The 19,915-nt window shown below is 47.6% G+C and overlaps 7 protein-coding genes across 7 annotated transcripts; 4 read left to right on the forward strand and 3 right to left on the reverse strand.

Moving 5' to 3' along the window:
- Window positions 1-239: 239 nt before the first annotated feature.
- On the reverse strand, window positions 240-1,387 carry AO090020000576 (uncharacterized protein; the record flags this gene model as incomplete). Its single annotated transcript, XM_001824819.3, has 2 exons — window positions 240-1,225; window positions 1,282-1,387. The coding sequence occupies 2 exons, from the start codon at window positions 1,385-1,387 to the stop codon at window positions 240-242; spliced, it is 1,092 nt and encodes a 363-aa protein (XP_001824871.1).
- A 302-nt stretch (window positions 1,388-1,689) lies between these two features.
- On the forward strand, window positions 1,690-2,545 carry AO090020000575 (mitochondrial 54S ribosomal protein bL19m; the record flags this gene model as incomplete). Its single annotated transcript, XM_001824818.1, has 3 exons — window positions 1,690-1,888; window positions 1,955-2,336; window positions 2,422-2,545. 3 exons carry the CDS (start codon window positions 1,690-1,692, stop codon window positions 2,543-2,545), a joined length of 705 nt encoding a protein of 234 aa, XP_001824870.1.
- Window positions 2,546-2,853: 308 nt separating this feature from the next.
- AO090020000574 (HET domain-containing protein) lies at window positions 2,854-3,543 on the forward strand (the record flags this gene model as incomplete). The annotated part of the gene is made up of 2 exons (XM_023237933.1): window positions 2,854-3,387; window positions 3,529-3,543. 2 exons carry the CDS (start codon window positions 2,854-2,856, stop codon window positions 3,541-3,543), a joined length of 549 nt encoding a protein of 182 aa, XP_023092900.1.
- A 1,894-nt stretch (window positions 3,544-5,437) lies between these two features.
- AO090020000573 (putative MFS allantoate transporter) lies at window positions 5,438-7,559 on the forward strand (the record flags this gene model as incomplete). Its single annotated transcript, XM_023237934.1, has 10 exons — window positions 5,438-5,677; window positions 5,788-5,935; window positions 5,991-6,021; window positions 6,078-6,344; window positions 6,406-6,623; window positions 6,682-6,770; window positions 6,827-7,067; window positions 7,124-7,217; window positions 7,276-7,473; window positions 7,541-7,559. 10 exons carry the CDS (start codon window positions 5,438-5,440, stop codon window positions 7,557-7,559), a joined length of 1,545 nt encoding a protein of 514 aa, XP_023092899.1.
- A 216-nt stretch (window positions 7,560-7,775) lies between these two features.
- AO090020000572 (putative ABC transporter) lies at window positions 7,776-12,734 on the reverse strand (the record flags this gene model as incomplete). The annotated part of the gene is made up of 3 exons (XM_001824815.1): window positions 7,776-11,984; window positions 12,050-12,542; window positions 12,601-12,734. The coding sequence occupies 3 exons, from the start codon at window positions 12,732-12,734 to the stop codon at window positions 7,776-7,778; spliced, it is 4,836 nt and encodes a 1,611-aa protein (XP_001824867.1).
- Window positions 12,735-13,786: 1,052 nt separating this feature from the next.
- Window positions 13,787-14,854, forward strand: AO090020000571 (carbon-nitrogen hydrolase family protein; the record flags this gene model as incomplete). The annotated part of the gene is made up of 3 exons (XM_001824814.1): window positions 13,787-13,944; window positions 14,002-14,179; window positions 14,237-14,854. 3 exons carry the CDS (start codon window positions 13,787-13,789, stop codon window positions 14,852-14,854), a joined length of 954 nt encoding a protein of 317 aa, XP_001824866.1.
- Window positions 14,855-18,331: 3,477 nt separating this feature from the next.
- On the reverse strand, window positions 18,332-19,792 carry AO090020000568 (uncharacterized protein; the record flags this gene model as incomplete). Its single annotated transcript, XM_023237935.1, is given in 2 exon segments — window positions 18,332-18,710; window positions 18,726-19,792. The coding sequence occupies 2 exon segments, from the start codon at window positions 19,790-19,792 to the stop codon at window positions 18,332-18,334; spliced, it is 1,446 nt and encodes a 481-aa protein (XP_023092898.1).
- Window positions 19,793-19,915: the final 123 nt, after the last annotated feature.

The raw sequence follows: 19,915 nt of genomic DNA on the forward strand, positions 1-19,915 counted from the left end.
CGTTGACCTCGCGGCTGCATGACTTACGTTACCGGCTGATTTCGGTTGCACTTTTTGTATGGAGAATTAAATTGCCTCTATCCATTTCGATGCTGAAGTACCCCAAACATGTCAGGCGCAGCGGTATATTTTGCCGAAGGAGAAAATAGCTCATTTTCAAATTGAGATAACATACAGCTCCAAATGATTCTAAGTGGTAATATACAGTTCATAGACAATGTGTAGAAAGAAACTAGGCTTTAAGCCTGATGCAAAAGGTGACTCTGCTCAAGACCCGACGTTGGCCGTTGCACAGCTTTCTCGGGTGCAGCCTTCTTCTGGTTCGCAATCAAAGTTCCCAGCTCATTCACGCGTGTCTTCAAGCCCGGAGCGACAGACTTATCATTTGAAATGCCGTTGACTTTGAGGGCAAGCTTCATACCGTTGTAGATGGGCACGATCTTTTGCAGCACGTGGTCAACTTCGTGCCAATTCTTAGTGTCACGACTGAAGTTACCAAAAGACCAGCTGCCCAGGAGACGTTGAGCATAGGAACGGACCAGGTCACCTTCATCGTTGCCACCAAGCTCGTTAATGGCACGAGCAGCGCTGAGCTCAAGCAGGGTACCAATGACAAATGGCTTCCTCTTAGGGTCCAGCTGGAGGTTATGTTCGATGTGTTCGGGGGCTTCCATCAGGGAGACAAATTGCTTCGCCAATGTGAAAGCCTTCGACACCTCGGGATCCTTGAACTCCCCTCTTTGGGCCTTGCGGTGGAGTTCGAAGAAAATGCGCTGTACAATATTCACATTGTTGAGACGAAGACCAGTCCGCTCGCTCTGCTTCGCGGCTTCGAGAATAATACCAAGAGCATCAGCCTGGCCAGCCCGGCGCACCAACCACTCCCAACGGTCGGTCTTAATGACACGATGTGACATCCGTAATCCGGACAAGAAAGGGATCAAGTTCTGCCAATCCTTTGTCGTCTGCATGAGTGTGACAACATCCACGATTTCCTTCTTCGTTGGCCTTGATTGCGGGTCCATAGGGCGGAGCAGGAATGGCTCTTCATCCTCGCCAACGGATACGCTGACGGGCTCCTCCTCCAGACGGTCGGCATACTTCTGACGAAACATTAACCTCCTTTGCTGCGTGCCTAGTCCGAACGGTATGAAGAGTTCTTCGCGGAAACGGTTGAGGGCCTGGTCCAGCTCGGCGGAGGAAGTCGGGGAAAAGGTCGGGATGGCTGCAATATAGAAGTTAGTTTGACGGCAACGAAGGATGACCAGCGAGCAATCGCACCATTTTTCGAGGAATAGCAACGCGTCTGTGTGAGAGTGCCAATGGATTGACGGAGGGTGCTGGAACTTTGGCCGCGGAAGAGCCTTCCAATGGCGTTTTGCGCCATTTTATTGAATGTATACAGGGCTCGGGAGTATTTGAACGTAATGGATTTTCCTAGAGAACCCTCCTAGAGAAAAGCAAAACCCGCTTGTACAAACTTAAAGATTAGATCAACACAACGTGAAGCGCAAGCTGGTCCGCGGCGGCAGAAAAGTTCCTGGAGTCGAGTTCTGGACGTTGACCCAAACAGGTAATTTGAGGCTTGGCGGAAATTCTGCCGGTCCGCAAACTTCACGCTCGGAGGTCCGTCTGTTTCTCGCATCTTTCTCTTTGCCAGCTGCTCCGCGCACCACGATTCTTGCAGCCATGGCGACCTTTTCACCAATCCTGCGGCAGCTGGGCTGCTTAAGGTCTATCGCGAAGCCCCAGTCATTGGTGTCGTCCCAAATCGCTCGCCGATCTCTCACGACTGTGTACACTCCGAAACAAGAGCCCGTACCTCTTCCGAGCAAATTGCCCAAGTCGTTCCTTTCTCAAATACCTCCTCGCCAGCAGCCTACCAATGGTATATCTTGCGCCTTCTGCTCCACCCCCGTGGCTGCTGTAAGATGGCTAATACATCCCTGAACAGGCCGCAAGAAGCTCAAAGTCTACCCGGCTCCGCCTTCAAGCCGCACGGTTTGCAAAGACCCCGTGGCAGCAGTGACAGAATCTCAATTGACAGCCCTTGATCCCACTGGTGAACGCAAAGCACTTTTCGACTACAGAAGAAACCCACGTAGCGTGAAGGTCGGCGATATTTTGCGCGTGACCTTTAAGAACGGTGACCCATTCTCCGGCGTTTGTCTTAGCATTCGTCTGCGCGGCATTGACACTACGTTCCTGCTTCGTAATGAGCTCACTAGAGTCGGTGTTGAGATGTGGGTGAAGGTTTTCAGTCCCAACGTTGAAAGCGTGGAAATCGTACAGAGGACAGAGAAGAGGAAGAGAAGAGCCAGGTTGTACTACATGAGGTGTGTATATGGCTTATTGTTGGGAGCTTGGTGTGTTCTATCTGTGCTTGACTTTTGCTAACATACTTTGTTTCACCCCCTATAGACAACCCAGACACGATATGCGCAGCGTTGAGAACATCGTCTCGAACTACCTCCGACAGAAGTCTGCTCTTTCTGGCCAGAGAGGACAGGGAGGACGCGGTCGTGGACAGAAACGGCGTCGTTAAACGGCCGCTGCTCATTTGGAGTTTTGCATTTGGCGACTGTATTATTACTTGTATATGGCCATTGACGTTTACTGATTTATTATTTCTTGTAACCTTGGATAGAGATCAATATAGGGTATGTTCTTGGAAGAAACTAGGAATTATAATAAAATTATCGACATTGATGGATATTATGCTGGTGCACGGGACTCGATTTTGGCGGGGTCTGTTGATTCTCTCGTTAACATCAGCCTTCCTTGAGATGCCAACTAAATTCTGCTACCCCACAATCGTCTTTTTGGGTTGTAACTGATGTTCTTTAGGGGAAAATGTTTGACAACATGCCTCCCTATAATTATACACCACTGCCGCCGGGACAGAACACCATTCGCATGCTTCGCCTATTACCGCACAAAGACCGGACTGCTCCAATTAAATGTGAGCTCATTGAGCACCCTCTCAAAGAACGCAAGGGGCAAGCCTACGAAGCCCTATCGTATGTTTGGGGTTCCACAGAGAATCCCTCCTCGATATATGTCAACAGCTACGCCTTGGAAGTCACGTCCAACTTGCATGCCGCGCTGTCGCGCCTTCGATATCAACGGTTTTCGAGACTGCTGTGGGTCGATGCTATATGTATTGACCAAAAAAGCAATGTAGAGAAAGAGCAGCAGATTCAATTGATGGCTAATATCTATGGAAAAGCTGAAAATGTTATCGTTTGGCTTGGAGAAGAGGAGAATGATAGCACTCTGACGCTGGCGAGGTTACAAGTTGCTGCGGAAGGCGAGAGTCTGCTGGTAGACTTCAACGATACAGCACTTATAGCACTCTTAGAACGTCCTTGGTTCCGACGGGTATGGGTAAGGGAAAGCACTGAGCGAGGGTTATATATTGGGGAACCTGATTAACAAGATTACAGGTTCTTCAAGAGGTTGGAGTTGCTCGGTCGGTCCTGGTCAAATGTGGCCCTATGGAGATGAATGGCTACGCATTTTCCTCAGGTGTGCGCGGCATAGAGGCCTTAGATGATAGATGTCCAAGGCTGCAGAGCTTGATCAATTCCGTACGCCCAGTCACTTATCTATTAGGAAGAGCAATATTCCGCCCGGGTTACGGAGGAATGTACAAGAGAGGACGCCCTCTGGGCGAGTTGCTCGATATGTATCATTCCCACAAGGCCACCATACGCCATGATAAAGTGTTTGCTCTTCTTGGTATGTGCTGCGATGACCTAGAGGCAGTGGGCTTGTTGCCTCACTATGAGATCCCTTGGGAGGTCCTCTTCCGGCGAATAATTAGGCACGTTCTGTCGCAAAGCGTGTCGATCGAAACTTGGCCTGATAAGGAGTTAGCGTTGATCAAGGGCATGGGTTATAGCCTAGGGAGGGTTTCTGCGGCGTACGGAGATAAGTCTCGATTTGACAGACAGCATGTGCACATTGACTTGAACAACTCGATGCAATCGCTTCAATACACCAAGAACCCGAGAAGTCGCTGCAATCACAGCATCAAACCAGGCACCGTTACATGGACCGTACGGGTCTCAGCACAACCCGTAAAGCCTGGAGATGTTGTCTGTCTCTTACAAGGGGCGTCAAAACCAAGCATCGTCAGGCCATTCGACGATTATTTTGATATCATTATAATAGGCGTAACTCCTTTATATATCGCAAATGGCGAAACCTTTCAACCAGACGAATCTTTAACATCAGATAATCCAGACCCCCTGGACGAAATGGGACGGGGACTTAGGTGCGACAGTCTCCGGGAGCTTTTGCTCGTATGGAACTGGGACCGATCCTCGGACCATCTGAACCAAGGTGAAGCAGTTACAACACCAAGTATCAATGACTTGGTACCCGGGGTTCTGAAAACCGAATCGGATCAAGCCAAAAGAGTATATGATGTGGCAGCCATGCTATTACGAAGCATAGAGGGCACTCCAGAATCTAATTGGCGAAAATAGATAGATACTCTGTGCAACAATGTTGGAAGCCTAAGGCGATATAGATGCTTGAACCGAGATTGTTCTCCTTATTCTACAGGACATATCCTATACACCTTGTGATGTCCAGTCTATGGTTGGCATGTTATTTCCTGCCATCTTTACTTAGGCTCTGATTGGGCCGGTAGTCAGCCGAATGCTGTACGTGTTCCTCATGACAGATAGAATGCCAACTAATGTAGTTAAGGATAGGTTATCAGAAGAAGGACACCCTTCGTCGGTTGCTACTCAAGATTAATATGGCGTATCCACCCTCTCGCTGTCCACAGATGTTGGACTTATACTTTATTACCCCAACCTTTCCAACTTCTTCTCCAACTTCTTCATCAGGCAGGATCGGCACCGCCGTCATGGATTTTCCACCTATTATTCCTTGTGAAACTCTTGCCCATTATTTTCGGCCTTTGTCCGAACACTTGTCGCATTACCCAATCGTGTCGTAACAGAACAGCTTTGTCTCGTATGCAATAGTCCGGCTTTATTCCGAGCGGTCTTGAATACGGGCAACCCCCACGTTTCTATTGTTACCTCGGGCTTATCTCAAAGCGCGATTGATCAACGGTCAGTTCCCCGCAAATTGTCAAACCCCAGACGGAGCTCTCCATCTGCCGCGGTGGGTCTGCGTGGGGATAGAGACCCTACCCCAGCCAGTCCATAACGACGAAGCTGGAGTTCTTCGTTTCGTTGCGGATGCAATTGGATTCGATGATAGAATAAGCTTCGTCGTCGGTGATCATGCTTGATGGCCTGAAATCTGGTTTAGTCAGGTTTGGGTCTTCCATAAAGACAACGATGACCCCTCACCTTTCTGACACAGTGTTTCCCTCGCGTCTGTATTTGCATCGAACTGGAAGTTGACAGCTCTGCCTGGCTCACGCGCGAAGAAGAAAGGAACCGCCACCAATATGAGCGGCAACCCTAATCTGGAGCCTTCTCCAGGCTCCAAGATTGATCCGTCAGAAGCACCGACATTTATCCACAGCGAGAGCACACATTTCGAGGCGGGCTTGAAAGGACCAAAACCCAAAGATGGCGACACAGCAATGGCACTGTTTAACGATCAGGAACTTCAGGAGCCCATTGATCCAGTCGAGGCAAGAAAATTGCTCTGGAAGATTGACTTCATGATTTTACCGTATCTAGCTGTTTGCTACGCCTTCTTTTATATTGATAAGGTAGTTAAGGATCTGTTCCATGTGTGCACCAGATAACTATTGAATTGGGCCGGCTAACGCATAAATGTATGCATTTGTAGACTACGCTGAGTTATGCGGCAATCTTCGGGATCAATGAAGACCTTAACCTTCACGGTACACAATATAGTTGGCTCAGTAGTATCTTTTACTTTGGATTCCTCGCCTGGGCGTTTCCGACAAACTTCCTGATGCAAAGGCTGCCCATCGGTATGAGATCAAATAGTGAAGTCATATACAACGTTATCTAACTCGCCTGGCTTAGGAAAATACCTTGGAGCGAATATATTCATGTGGTATGTTTCTTATTCTTTGCTACCAGATACTAAGTCGGCCATCTAACAGCTCAAAGGGGTGTTTTCCTGATGATACAAGCCGCATGTCACAACTTCGCTACTCTTGCTGTGCTTCGGGCTCTTGGGGGAGCCGCAGAAGCTTGTGCAGACCCCGCGTTTATGCTCATTACTAGTATGTGGTATACGCGACGCGAACAGCCTGTGCGTATTGGTTTGTGGTATACGGCCAATGGGCTCGGAATTGCCCTCGGCGGTCTGTTAGGTTATGGAATAGGTCATATCAGAGGTGCACTTCCATCGTGGAAGTACGAATTCATTGTGATGTAAGCAAACCTCCCGCTTCACTACCATTGGAATATCCTCTAAGATGAAAATATCGTCTAGCGGCGCACTTTGCTCAGCCTGGGGAATCGTCATGTTCATCTTCCTCCCTGACTCACCGGTCTCAGCACCAGGCCTCACCCAAAGGGAACGCCGAATCACGGTGGAGAGATTACGAGATAATCAGACAGGTGTTGAAAACAAGCATCTCAAACCCTACCAGATTCTCGAAGCGTTCCTAGACTACAAGATGTATTTCTTCTTCATCCTCGGTGTAGTTTGTATTGAACCCTCTCCTTTGATTATCTGATTACCATAACTTATACAACGAAACTCCAGGCAATGTTCCGAACGGCGGTATCTCCAATTTTGGAACCATAATCATCAAAGGCTTCGGATTCTCTACCCTCGTAACTACCCTGATGCAGGTAAGCAGCCACACTGGTAACACCAAACTATAACAAAAGCTCAACTTTCCCTCCAGGTACCCTACGGAGCCCTGATCGCACTCTCCATTTTAGCTTGTGTATACCTCAACGACCGCTTCGAGAACAGACGCTGCGTCTTCATCCTAATATTCCTCATACCCAATATAGCAGGGGCATTTGGCCTGCGCTTCGTCCCGACAGATCAACAAGTCGGTCGATTAATCTGCTATTACTTAACAGGCCCATACAACGCAGCCTTTGTCCTGGTCCTGAGTATGCAAGTTGCAAATACAGCCGGTACGGCACACTAGAAACCCTACACCGATTCACTCAAGTTACTAAGATAATCCAAGGCCACACAAAGAAAGTAGTCACAAACGCAGTCCTCTTCCTGGGCTACTGTACCGGAAACATCGCCGGTCCATTCTTCTACAAAGAGAGCCAGAAGTGAGTGAGCCCCATCCTGTAGCCTTTAAGTCCGACGCTAACCTGGTCACTCAAATAGACCAACCTACTCGCTCGGCATCTGGTCCATGATCGTTTCGCATCTGATTGAAGCTGTTCTTATCTCTATCCTGGGTCTTCTGCTGCGCTGGGAGAATAAAAAGAGGGATAAGATACAGTCTCAGATGGAAGGCGGATTAGAAGGTAGAGATTTGGATGCGACGGCTTTCCTGGATCTGACGGATAGGGAGAATTTAAAGTATGTTTTTCCTTGTTACGTATCGCTGATTGTTTGTGGTATCTATGCTAACGGTTTTATCTTACAGCTTCCGGTATATTTATTAGCATGATTATCTTCTATGAATAATGCCCCATGATATCAGTGATACTGTAGCGAATATAAAGAAGTAAGGATAAGTTACAATGAACAAATATCTACTATTTAAGAATCGAATAATGTCACACAATCCCAGAAAAAGGCAATATATACACCCGTACATAAACAACGAAGATAAAACAACTGAATCTAACAAGAAAGAAAAGAGAGAGAAAGACCCAGACCTATTCCTTTGACTCAGATATTTGACCAGAACCCTCCTCGGCAATATTATGCCGCCCAACAATAGTCAAAAACACCTGATCCAGCGTCGTCTGACTAACAGAATAAAACTGAACCCCAAGCTCCTCCTTACTCTCCTCAAGATGCGAAAAGAGCTTAACAATGCTATTATTACCAATATCCTTTCCTCCTTTAATGATATCCAAATCGGTCTCAGACCGCGGCGTAATATCATCATAACCATCGTACTCTATCGAATCCGACCCAGTAGCGGGCACCGTAAAACGAAGTTGACCATGATACGTCTTCTCTTCAATAACAGCACCGAGAAAATTGCGACTAACCCAAGTACGGATCCGCTGCATATCCTCTTCACTTGTATGTGGAGCCAGGCTATGTACCAAGTGAACATGGTATCTATTCCCGTAGTCCGAGCGAAGGGAGTTCGTGGTACCAAGAGCCAGCATGCGTTTCGCCATGATACCGGCCCGATGAGCGAGGGCATCGGCCTCCTCCATAGAATGAGTGGTGAGGACGATCGAACGTCCAGAAGCAACAGCAGCGAGGGTCTTCCACATGACTCGTTTAGACGCGGCGTCCATACCGGACGATGGCTCATCGAGAAGTAGAACGGTAGGGTTACCCATTAATGCGATACCGAGTGACAGCTTGCGTTTATTTCCACCGGATAGGGTGAGCGCCATGCGGTGTTTGAAGGGTGTTAAACCGACGGCTCGCATGACTTCATTGACATTGTGGGGGACGTCGGGGACGCCACGTATGCGGGCGTAGAAGGTGAGGTGTTCTAGGACGGTCATTTGGTCCATTGCGTCGAACTGGGGACAGACGCCGAGGTGGGATCGGGCGGAGGCACGGTGTCGTAGGACGGAGATATTGTCGACGAATATGTCGCCTCCGTTTCGGGATGGTGGGGTGTCTCCTCGGATGAGGGAGATGGTTGTTGTTTTGCCGGCGCCGTTGGGGCCTAGAAGGGCGAATACTTCGCCTTTGTTGACGCTGAAGGTGATGTCTTCGACTGCGGTGAATTTGTGGAATGTTTTTGTGAGATGGACGACGCGGAGGCCGTTGTCTGGGCCTGAACTTGGGGACTGTGGATTCTCGGGATTAAGGTCCTTATCTAATGTTGATTTCTCTTCCTCGTCGTTGGGCTTGGATTTGGCACGTAGTAGGGAGAGTACGGAGCCCCCGTCGAACCATAGGAGTAACCCAAAAAGAGCGAAAGACTGGACAACGAGGTAAAGAATGGGCCCGCCGTAGAGGGTAACCTCTCCTGGGTAAGAGGCAATTTCGCCTCCCCGACATAGTATGGAGAATACATTTAAAGACACGAACAAAGCACGAAGGAGGTTCCCTGAAGGTGAGATTAGACCGATCGTGAAATGAGCGATGTCGATATAAGACTCCGTTTTGTCCGTGGGCGTGTAGGTCTGAATACACATGTAGGCGATGAGATATATAAGGAACAGGACGCACTGACTGCCGGCCGCGAATGCAAAGGCTGCAAGTTGGGATCTTGAGAACAGGGAGACTAAGTATGCCAGCAAAGTGGAACACAGTCCATATAAGAAGAAGACAACAAAAAGGTATCCTGGATTATACCAGACATCAGATACGGCTCTGAAGATGATGATGGCGAGAACACTGGAAATAACGACAATGCTGAAGTCAAATCCGACGTATGCAAGCCAAAGGGACGCGCCCCTGACACCATTGCTGAAGTGCAGCGCTCTGACATTCCTCAGTCGCTCCACGGTCGGATACAGGGCGAAGAGAGCCGGGTAGACCGACATAGCTAGACCAAAGTAGATAATAAGCTGGAGAATTTTACCGGCGTTGGGCTGCAAAGGAATGCCAAAATACTGAAATTGGAGATTGATAGGCATGTCGATAAGTAAACGGTGGAAGATGTTTTGTATGACAGCAGCGAGAGGGAAATCACTGTTGTCGCCTTTCCAGGCAAGGGTAGGACTAGATGATGCATCTCCAAGGTAAAATCCTCCCGGGGTGACATTATGAAAGTTATATTTGATATAATCTTCGAATTCAGAGAGGCTGTCAACCACATGGAAGTAAGATTTGGGTGTCCCTGTTATAGCTTCTCCAGAGCCAGATAATGAGCTAACAAAGCTCTCCAACGTGGCATTTGAGACCCTGCTAGAGGGGCCGAGTACGATCTGAAAATCGTCCAGCAACTGTAGGGATTGAGCCTTTGGCGTCCTCGTTGTGCTTCCCACACTACAGCCTGCTAATGTAACATCTTTTAGGAAGAGTGTAACTAGGCCAGCTGCAATGACAGGGATAAGCAAGGCTGCGAGGTACGGAAGAGGATTGCGGCGTAGGATGGTGGCTCTTTTACGGAAGAGATACCACGCCTGGAGGGCCATACTGATCCGTTGACCAGTAAGGAGTTGCAATCCTTGATGTACGTCTTCCTTGCCTTGCTTTTCAGGAGGCTGTGTTTCAGCTTGGGCATTTCCCACAACAGTGTCCTGGGCCTTCTGGGAGTCCAGCTCTCCAGCCACCTTCAGAAAAACATCTTCAATCGTAGGCCCGCTTACGCGGTATTCCGTGACACCCTCTTGTTCAAGCCTTGAAATTAAAGAGGCAGCTTCTGCAGAAGTCTGAACAGTATAAACTGTTTCTTCGAAGTGAGTTTCTTGGGGGATATCGTTGAACATATGGCCTAATGCTGTCCCCGGCATGTTCAAAACATGGATACGATATCCTGAGCCTAGCCGATGCTTCAATTCCACGCTCGACCCCTGTGCCTTGAGCACACCCTTGGAGAGAATGGCAATGTGATCGGCCAGAAGGTCCGCTTCATCTAGAAAGTGTGTGGTCAACAATATAGTGCGGGAGCCTCTCTCAGCTAAAAGGATATCCCATATTTTTCTTCGCGAGATTGGGTCAAGACCAGATGAGACCTCGTCCACACAGCAGACGGAGGAAGCACCCGTGAACATCATTGCTAATTGAACCTTTCGCTTTTGTCCACCGGAAAGTGTTCTCGTATATGAATTGATTTTCTTATCAAGGTCACAATCATGTAAAAGCCCTAACAGTTGGTGCTCAGTATCAACGCTTTTAATGGCCTTGAGCCTGTTGAAGATGCTGACATGTTCTTTAACGGTCAGAGTATCCCAAAGCACATTTTTCTGCGGACAGAGACCAAACCTGCCGCCTTCTGCTCCATAGTCTATGTTAATTTCCCCAGCGGAGATTTTTGTTAGGCCAGCGATGGCATCTAAGGTAGTAGATTTGCCTGATCCATTGGCTCCGAGAAGAACCATGATTTGTCCTTTTTTAACATCCATGCTCAAGCTATTCACTGCGAGAACAGGCTGACGGGTACTACCAAAGCGTGTAGCTATATTTCTATAAAACCATCCGGGTGTGTAGGATTTCGTGAAACCTTGTAAGCTAAGTGCAGTTGTCGAGGCATTAGAGCTTGTAGCCTTCCGGCCCTTGGATGCCGTACTGTAAAGTATGCGCTCCACTATAGCCGCAAGCACCGGATACACGAGTATTTGGATGATAAGGAGTATCCACAGGACGACACCAGGAAGTGACCAAGGGTTGTCAGGGGCTGCATGCACAAGATCAGTAGGTTGGTCTTGTCTTTCCCATCGAGCCATGAATACGTAAAAGTAGACACAGTTCATTGGTGGGAATATAAGACCAAGTATGGCAACGGCACCATTGGTCCTCGCTGGAACCATCTGGGCTATGACACCGAGGAGCAAACAACCTATAACGACAGAGATACCACTGAGCTGTGCCCTCTTGAAGAAAGATGCCCCAAAGATGGAAAAGGACGACAAAGCGAGCCCAGCCAGGATGTTGTAGACTATAGTAATACCAGCGGATGTTCTGCTATAGATTCCGTATTTCAAGATGGCGCCCATGATAATCCACCCTATGCCATATACGAAGTCCAGTGCTAAGTGAGCTGCGATAAACCGGGCTGCTTGTGATTGCCATCTGGATTCATTTGGCATCATACAGTCTATCAGCTGACTCATTCCAAGTTCACGTTCCATCGCAATTAAGCCGGTTAACTGGTAGGTAACCCCAACGATGCCGATAAAAATGGCAATGGCCATGATATTGATAATCGCACCCATATAGTTGACCCGGATTTCGTCTCGACGCTCCTCCTGGGTTAACGATGTAAATGGATACTCCATGATCTATAGGCTTGTCAGTCAAACCTAAGGTGGTTGGGGTAAGCAATCCCATAATGGAATGGTATTACCTCGTCAGGTAGAGCATTCTGATCGGTAGATCCATTAGCCTGAGCTATGGCTCGGTCAATGGAGTGTTGAAAGGGAAGGAGATAGATTTCCTGGTCATTTTTATGACTATCAACATGGATACCCGCTCCTAGGGCGGCATCCGTTCTGATCGAATAATTCCATATCCCATATGGGCCTTCCGTTGGAGAGGAATAAAACACCGCAGCTGCTATACATGTGGATACGCCACTGAGGGAAGTTCGACATAACTCCTGTAGCTCACTTTCAGACGACAACAGGTGCGAGCGTACTTGATCTTGATTAAGTTGTATGGAATCTGCGACTGTGTTTATCACCTTCTCAATAGGGCCGCCAACGAAGTCATTATGAACGAACACCAGCTTATCTCGTCCACCAGTTATAGCATGTAGAGTTTCTGATAAAGGCTGTAAAGGGGCTGGATTGCCAATACCATAAGTAGCTGGTTCAATAAATAGGTTTCGCGCATACGATCTAATCCCTATTAGACCTGCTAGTTTTACTATGTTTTCATAGAGGTGGGATAACTCACATGAACGCGGTAAAAATTACTGGTAAAACGAGAGCCCTGAGAACGGTTGTAAAAACCGGACGAACGAGAACGAGCAGGAGATTTTTCAGAGTTAGCGTCCAAATTTGCCTAAAGAAGAGCTTCAAGTTCGCCATTGTCGCCTGAAAGGAGACAACAAAATTCGATCACTCGACAGTTCATCCCGAGCTTCGAGAGGCTCTTAAGGAGGGAGAGAGTAGGGGTAATATAACAACCGCTAAATTGACGTAGCTTTCCAGGTTGATATATTTGATATCATTTCGATCGCATTGATTCACCCCAAGCATTGGCAACATATTCATCCTGTTAAACGAGGCGCCAAGCCGGGTGATATCCCGTATCCTCATCGTTTCGCTTGACTCGCCAAGGTTAACCAAGACGATAATTCCCGACTGGGTTGGCGCCCAGAGACCATCGCTTAAACGCCCCGCTTCCTTCGGGGCTGTGGTCGAATGAGTGTTGATTTGTTCATTGCATTAGGAGATTTCGATGCTATGTTATTTGAGCCCATGGCTAAAATGCGCAGTCTTCTTGATGTGATATGGACAGTGGTTACTGTAGATGGAATCTCGCGAAGAATGATATCAGTTCCTGCTCACATGACTGCTACAAGCCCTTGGTACCGGTTGACGCGAAAAAGCATACACTCAATATCTATGCGCTAAAGCTATAAAGATCGAATTAGAGACAGAAATACTTAAGACACGTTATGAGCCAAAATCCTTTTACAGATCATTATTGACTCTGCAGCAGATATCTCATATGATCGCTACGGAGTCAAATGGCAGTTTAAGGTTAAACTTCTTCAGACATGACGTGAGGGTGATCAATAAGCTATTAGTAGGGAAGGCTGGATAGAGGATGGTGTCAAGCAGAATTTAACTACTCATTTGATTGGCAAACCATCTGTTTTCTAACCCTGGAATGATGAAGATTTTCGAATCCATCGCAGAGGGACTGATTCGTGGGGACATGCATACTACCTGCAGGGATCCTGTCATTATTGCATGATATCCCATCGAGATGTAACCCCGCAGTGAGATTGAACTTGCATCTTCAAACATTAAATGATCATATCGCCTGACTTTAAGCTTGCTTTCACTTCCCTGTCATCTTCACTCAAAGCCTTATCTTTGTTTAAACAGAAGACTACTTTCACCGCTACATAATGACTTCTAAGGTCAAGGTTGCTGCGGTTCAAGCTGAGCCTGTCTGGAATGACCTACAAGGCGGGGTTTCCAAGGTCATCTCACTGATCAAGGACGCTGCCAAAAACGGCGCCAAGGTGGTCGGTTTCCCCGAGGTATTCATCCCTGGTTATCCATGGTGAGTAATGAAACAAGCTTCCATAGAAGTGCGCCCTGTTGATTAACTACGGATAAGGAGTATCTGGACTAACTCGGCTATTGAGAATGTTTCCTTCATGAACGAGTACTTCGAGAACTCCATGGAAAGGGAATCGGAGGAGATGGAACGCATCAAAATTGCCGTGCGCGAAGCGGGTGTATTCATCGTTCTAGGGTATAGTGAACGGTACCGAGGATCATTGTACATTGCTCAGGTATACTTACCACGGATTATTCTTCCTGCTCATGCCTTCTAATAATAGATCATCCAGTCATTTATCGATCCTACTGGTACTATCGTCCACCACCGACGGAAGATCAAGCCGACTCATGTCGAGAGAAGCTATTGGGGAGACGGGCAAGCAGACTCTCTTAAGACGGTAGCCCCCAGTGCTTTTGGAAACATTGGGGGGCTCAACTGTTGGGAGCATACCCAACCACTTCTACGATATTACGAGTATGCTCAAAACGTCGACATCCATGTCGCAAGCTGGCCTTGCTTGTGGAACGTTCCGTCTTGGACATACCATGCTTCTGACGAAGCAAGCAGCCGTTTCAGTCAGGTTATGGCAATGGAAGGTGCTTGCTTTGTCCTTGTTTGCACTCAAATACAGACACCGGAGGGAAAGGTCAGGTCCAAGTTGCCGGACTTTGACTGGATGAAGCTTCCTGGTGGAGGCTTTACGGTGATATTTGGTCCTGATGGAGCGCCGTTAACAGAACCATTGGATCCTGGAGAGGAGGCCATCGTGTATGCGGATATTGATCTGAAAGATCGGATCAAGGCGAAGCAGAACCTGGACATTGTGGGACATTACTCTCGTCCTGATCTTTTGAGTCTGCGGGTCACAACTGAAGCTGCGGCGACTATTCACTTTAATAATACTTGAATGCTAAAGTATGAAACTAACGCGTTTTTTCTCGATTTCCCTTTCGAAGTACTTTTCCACCCACTATGGTGTCTTCAGTGATGAAACGGAAGGAGGCGGCTGAAGTTGCCATGCGTAATGTCTCCATCCATATAGCGTTGAGTTGAGGACATTTGTTCTTCAGATACTCCAAATCAACTAAGTCGCTCCCTAGCGCGGGTCTGGTTTCTTCACGCACAGCGTCGATGAGCTTCGGGTTATATAGGAGAAAGGCAAGGAGCCAGAAGCACGCTTTTCTAGTACTTGTGTTGCTCCTAATATTCCAATGAGGACGTTTCTTTCGAGTCAAATATGAGGGCAAACGTAAAGGGTTATATAGATAAGGGGGGATTTATCGTACCCGATGTAAATAGGGACCACAGTTGTGGCCATCTCACGAGAACTAAACGCTAATGACTTCATCTCTGCTTCCATGGTGCTCATCCACCAGGACCCGTCTGGTCTATCACCAGGGGCCGTGTCAAACCATTTCTGAATAGCATCGATGATGCCATCCCTGGCCTGGTGAGCTTTACGCGCAAAGGGCGCAGGAATCTCATAAAGAATTTGCCAACTTCGATCCTCCAGCTCGAGAAAAGTCGAGATAAGATTAGGATTAATCTCTCCAAGAAGCTTACCAAAATAAACTCTTTGGCCAGCATCCACGAAATAGTCCGAGACAAATTTCAGAAGTTTCAGGGATACCCAACCTTGTCCAGTGGATGTAATATAAGGTTTTCCCTGGCTGAAATACCGCATACGCAATTTTTCTTCAAAGAAGTCCTTGAAAATGGCGGTGACTTCCGGAAGATGAGCACCAGGGAGTAGCTGTATGCCGTGGAAGTCATGAGTTCTCTCTCCTAACGACTTGCTTTCATTATTGGGCTCAGAGCCCGCGAATGTGACAGGCATTGCAGACGCAGTTTGAACACCATACAGTCGATCTAGTAACTCATCGCTAGCTCCACAGCTTCGGGTGAATTTGCGGACGAAGATCTCAAACGACATTGTGTTTGTGTTCTTGTAGATCTCGGCACTATCGCGACCAGACGTGACCACATATATTGTCTGAACCATGACTTCCAACGGATATGGTTCTTTGGAGCCATTGAAATATATACTGTAAGATATTTGGTCAATCGTTGTGTCGTTACCATATGCGGTAAAACATGCCTACTCTCCATGCCTTAGCAACTCATAGGAATTACTAAAAAACGACACAGCATGTCCTGGGAGTAAGAACAATCGTTAATATGGGCGTCTGCTTTCCCCTTGATTTATAAAACGTAAAGTATACCAATAACTAAAGAGATAGGTCAACGAGTGGTTGACACTTAAATCAACGAGTTGGCTTGACTTACTTGGAACCAAAAAGGGAAGCTCTTTGGGATCATTCGGACGAAAGGCAGGGAGAATCACAAAACGCCAGAAACGCCATAGTAGCCAGGACAGGCAAAGACTAAAAAAGGGAAGAAACATCGTGGAATAAATACTGTTCTTGGATACCCAGGCAGGAGTGAGAAATGGAGCCATAGTTCAAAATGTCGAGTTGCAACCAACTGGATATTCAGCAGTAAGTGGGCAGGTCCATTAGTAAATATGAGCATGTACAGTAGTAGCGAAATAAACTTCCTTTTATAGGTACGATATGTAGGGCCGCCAACGAGCTTCCCTCTGTCGGAGAGCCGTAGACGGACCAGTTACGAGGCGCCTAATGCGTTTAGATAAAAGCCTTACGATACAGGATGATACACTCGGTTGTCAACAGCCGATGCCCAGATTTTACACTTCTTGGTTATTTTCAATTTGAGGTTCTAGTGAAACAAAGATATATGCTCCAGGGTATATCCCACACCGTGGAATATATTGGTGGAAACGCTTGTCTGACTATATCAGGTGAACCCATTCTATATTACTGCTTTATTAGACGGGGTAAGCTCTGGCACTAATACATATATAGTAAGTACCCGTTTCCCTAGCGCTTATACCCAGTGTGAGCTTTGGGTATATATGGAACTGGACCCTTGTCTACTAGCTGGTTGTGGTAGAAGAGTCGAGACAGCACATCGCACAAGGGGCTGGCCAAGACCACCCACAGGGATCACCTGCATCCTTAGATAGAGTATCTCATTGGCTCGATATGGTAGCTAGCCGGTGGCGTGTTTGTTATTGCCTAGATGCAATTGGATGCAGTCATGCAGCTGGAGGCATCATTTTGGCGAGAATTCAAGAACTGCTCGTAGGTATCCTTTTTTCTATCTGCACCCGGCCTACAAGACCCGTGAATGCGACAGACTTTCCTTAGTTCCCCAATAACCCCTCCTCTGATCACAATGGTGAATTATATAGCTCACCCTTTCTACCCTCCGGACATTGATCTCATTGGTTATGCGGCAAATACGATGAGTATTCCGGTGCTTCTCAGCGTTTTTGCTCTTGCAACCCTTACCATTGTCGGTTTCACTTCAGCCGTTCTGAAAAAGATAAACCCGAGTTTATCTCGTCAGGACAAGATGCTGGCATGTTGGTTTATCTTCAGTAAGTACTAATGTCGCACTAGCTTCATACAAATCATTACCGCGCTGAGCTGACGTAAATTACGTTAGGTGGGTGTATACACTTCATTATGGAAGGGTACTTTGTATACAACCACAAGATAATGCCCAGCAGGCTAGATCTTCTTGGCCAAATGTGGAAGGAGTATGCCAAAGCTGATTCTCGATATATGACTATGGAGCCATTCGTGCTTTGTATGGAATCGATAACCGCCGTATGTATATTCGTAGATAGCTTCATCCAGGTTTGACTATTGCTAACGTTTTGTGAAGTTTGCGTGGGGTCCACTTTGCTACCTAATTTCATGGATGATTGTCGCGAATTCGCCGTACCGCCATCCGACACAGATGATTGTTTCTATGGGTCAGTTCTACGGAGATGTTCTGTATTACACAACGAGCATAGCGGAGGAGGTTTATCATGGCAGATCTTACTCTCGCCCCGAAACATACTACTGGTGGGGTTACTTTGTATTCCTCAATGCTTTCTGGATTTTCATTCCGGTTTGTAAGAGATCCTCCTTCACTAACATTGGACTACCTGTTGTTGCTAACTGTCGTCCATAGTCTGTATTTACCAAAGCTACTCAGTCATGGCTGCTGTGTTTCGGCAACATGCAGTTCATCCCGGTAAAAAGAGTCTGTAAAAAATCGGAAATATCTTCTGATATTTATATTGGACCGTTTCTCTTATCGAATCCGGGGCTAGAATATGCGTTGGAATAAAACCAAGAGTTCTGGATGACGCATTTAGGTACACATCAGAAGTGGGTTGTTAATGTTAAACCGCAAACATTTCGAGTGAGGAAAAGATCAGTTACCACATACCCTTGTCTCATATATACTAGCAATTGTCACGTTACATATACCTGAGCTACTCAGACTTCGTCATAACCCTTCACCCTTAGCAGAGCTTCGAGTGGACAGCATCCTCAGCATCAACTCCCCTGTACTCGAAGAACTTATTCCACTCAGGGTCATCAATCAATTCTTGCGCCAAGCTCTTCTCGTACGAAATGGCAAACTCGCAACCCTCGTCGGAGTCAGGCCCCGTGGTGCGCGGCGGGTAGATGATGATGACACCCTCGCTTATGCAATCCAAAAGATGGCGATATGTGACCGGTGTCGCGAAGCCAAAATTTGCTGCGTTCATGTTGACATCGCGGTGATCGGTTTGAAGTATGGACATGGGCGGGTACGAGTTGATGCGGACATTCATAGCCGCCTTATCGCGAATAGTTGCTATTACATCAAGCGCCTGGCTGGGGCTTTCTTCGGTCATACTATCGGTGAGCTACCGGATGTATGACGCCAGCTTGGGAAACGGCCATTCGGATATGATCTCCGCCAAGGTGGGTTGTGGTACCGGCGCTGTGGGAGAGAAGGCCGCGAACATGATGTTACCTTGGATCCGTGGTGGGACTTTGGGATTGACCATACGGCGGCGCATGTCGACTGCCTCGGACCAGAATATGTTGGATGACATGTCTGCCTTGAAAACAGGGGCACGGAGTCGCGTAAGGGTACGCCAGATAAAAGCTGAGAAAGCATCATAGGTTGAAATCCATGAGCCATCAGTGGGTGTTGCCAGCTGCTTCAATTCAATTGCCTTGCCCCTCGGTAGGTGGAAAAGAAGTGATACGGCTACTGTATGGTCTGGGTGACGCTCTGGCGAAGCCGGGCCATCTACCTTTGCTTCTTCGGGCACTTCCGGTTTGAGAAGGCGTGAGCGATCTAGGCATGCTAAGTCCCAAGTGGGGAATGGTGTCTGGTTGACAATGGCATAGCAGTTCTCTGCCAGCTGGTGGGTGAAGCCAGCCCAGCCCAGGACGTCGTTGGCGTAGTGGTGATGGTGCATAATAAAGACTAACCCTCCGCGAACGAAGTTGGCCTTATACGCCGCCACTACCGGGTTGCAATCAGGGTGGGCTTCTGGTTTCTCACCATAGGTCATGGGAGAAACACTCCAGAGGTTGAGGTCGCCCAATATGGTGGCACTGAAGTGGGCCTTTTCTATATCCTCGAAGGACGGGAAGTTTTCTTCGGGGGAGTCAAGCCACTGGACGAAGAATCGGACCGTACTATCCTTTCTCTTCACGAACGAATAGCCATCCGTGGAATCCTTCTCAATTGTTCCGCAAAGGTGTCTTGTTTGGCTGAGAGTACGCTCGAGGCCTGCCTTTAGCACATCAACCACTTTCGGCTTATCGACATTGTCTAATTTGAAGAACAAGGCGTAGTTGTAATACGAGCGAGCTGTCAGGTAGTCGAGGGTGGAGACTTTATATCTTTCCTCATCCGGATCATTCTCCCATCCAAGCGGTTGTAGGTAGAAGACCTCCTGTTTTGCCATAGCTGCAAGCATGTAGCCCGGAGAGAATTGGGAAGAAGAAGCAGTAAGTTATTCCAGCACGGGATAGGACTCGAAAGGTGTAAGCACGGAGTATAAGTAAAGGATGCACAGCCGCCCCCGCCATATATTAAGATG

Source organism: Aspergillus oryzae, chromosome 6 (assembly GCF_000184455.2).
Source record: "Aspergillus oryzae RIB40 DNA, chromosome 6".
Classification (NCBI taxonomy): Eukaryota; Fungi; Ascomycota; class Eurotiomycetes; order Eurotiales; family Aspergillaceae; genus Aspergillus; species Aspergillus oryzae.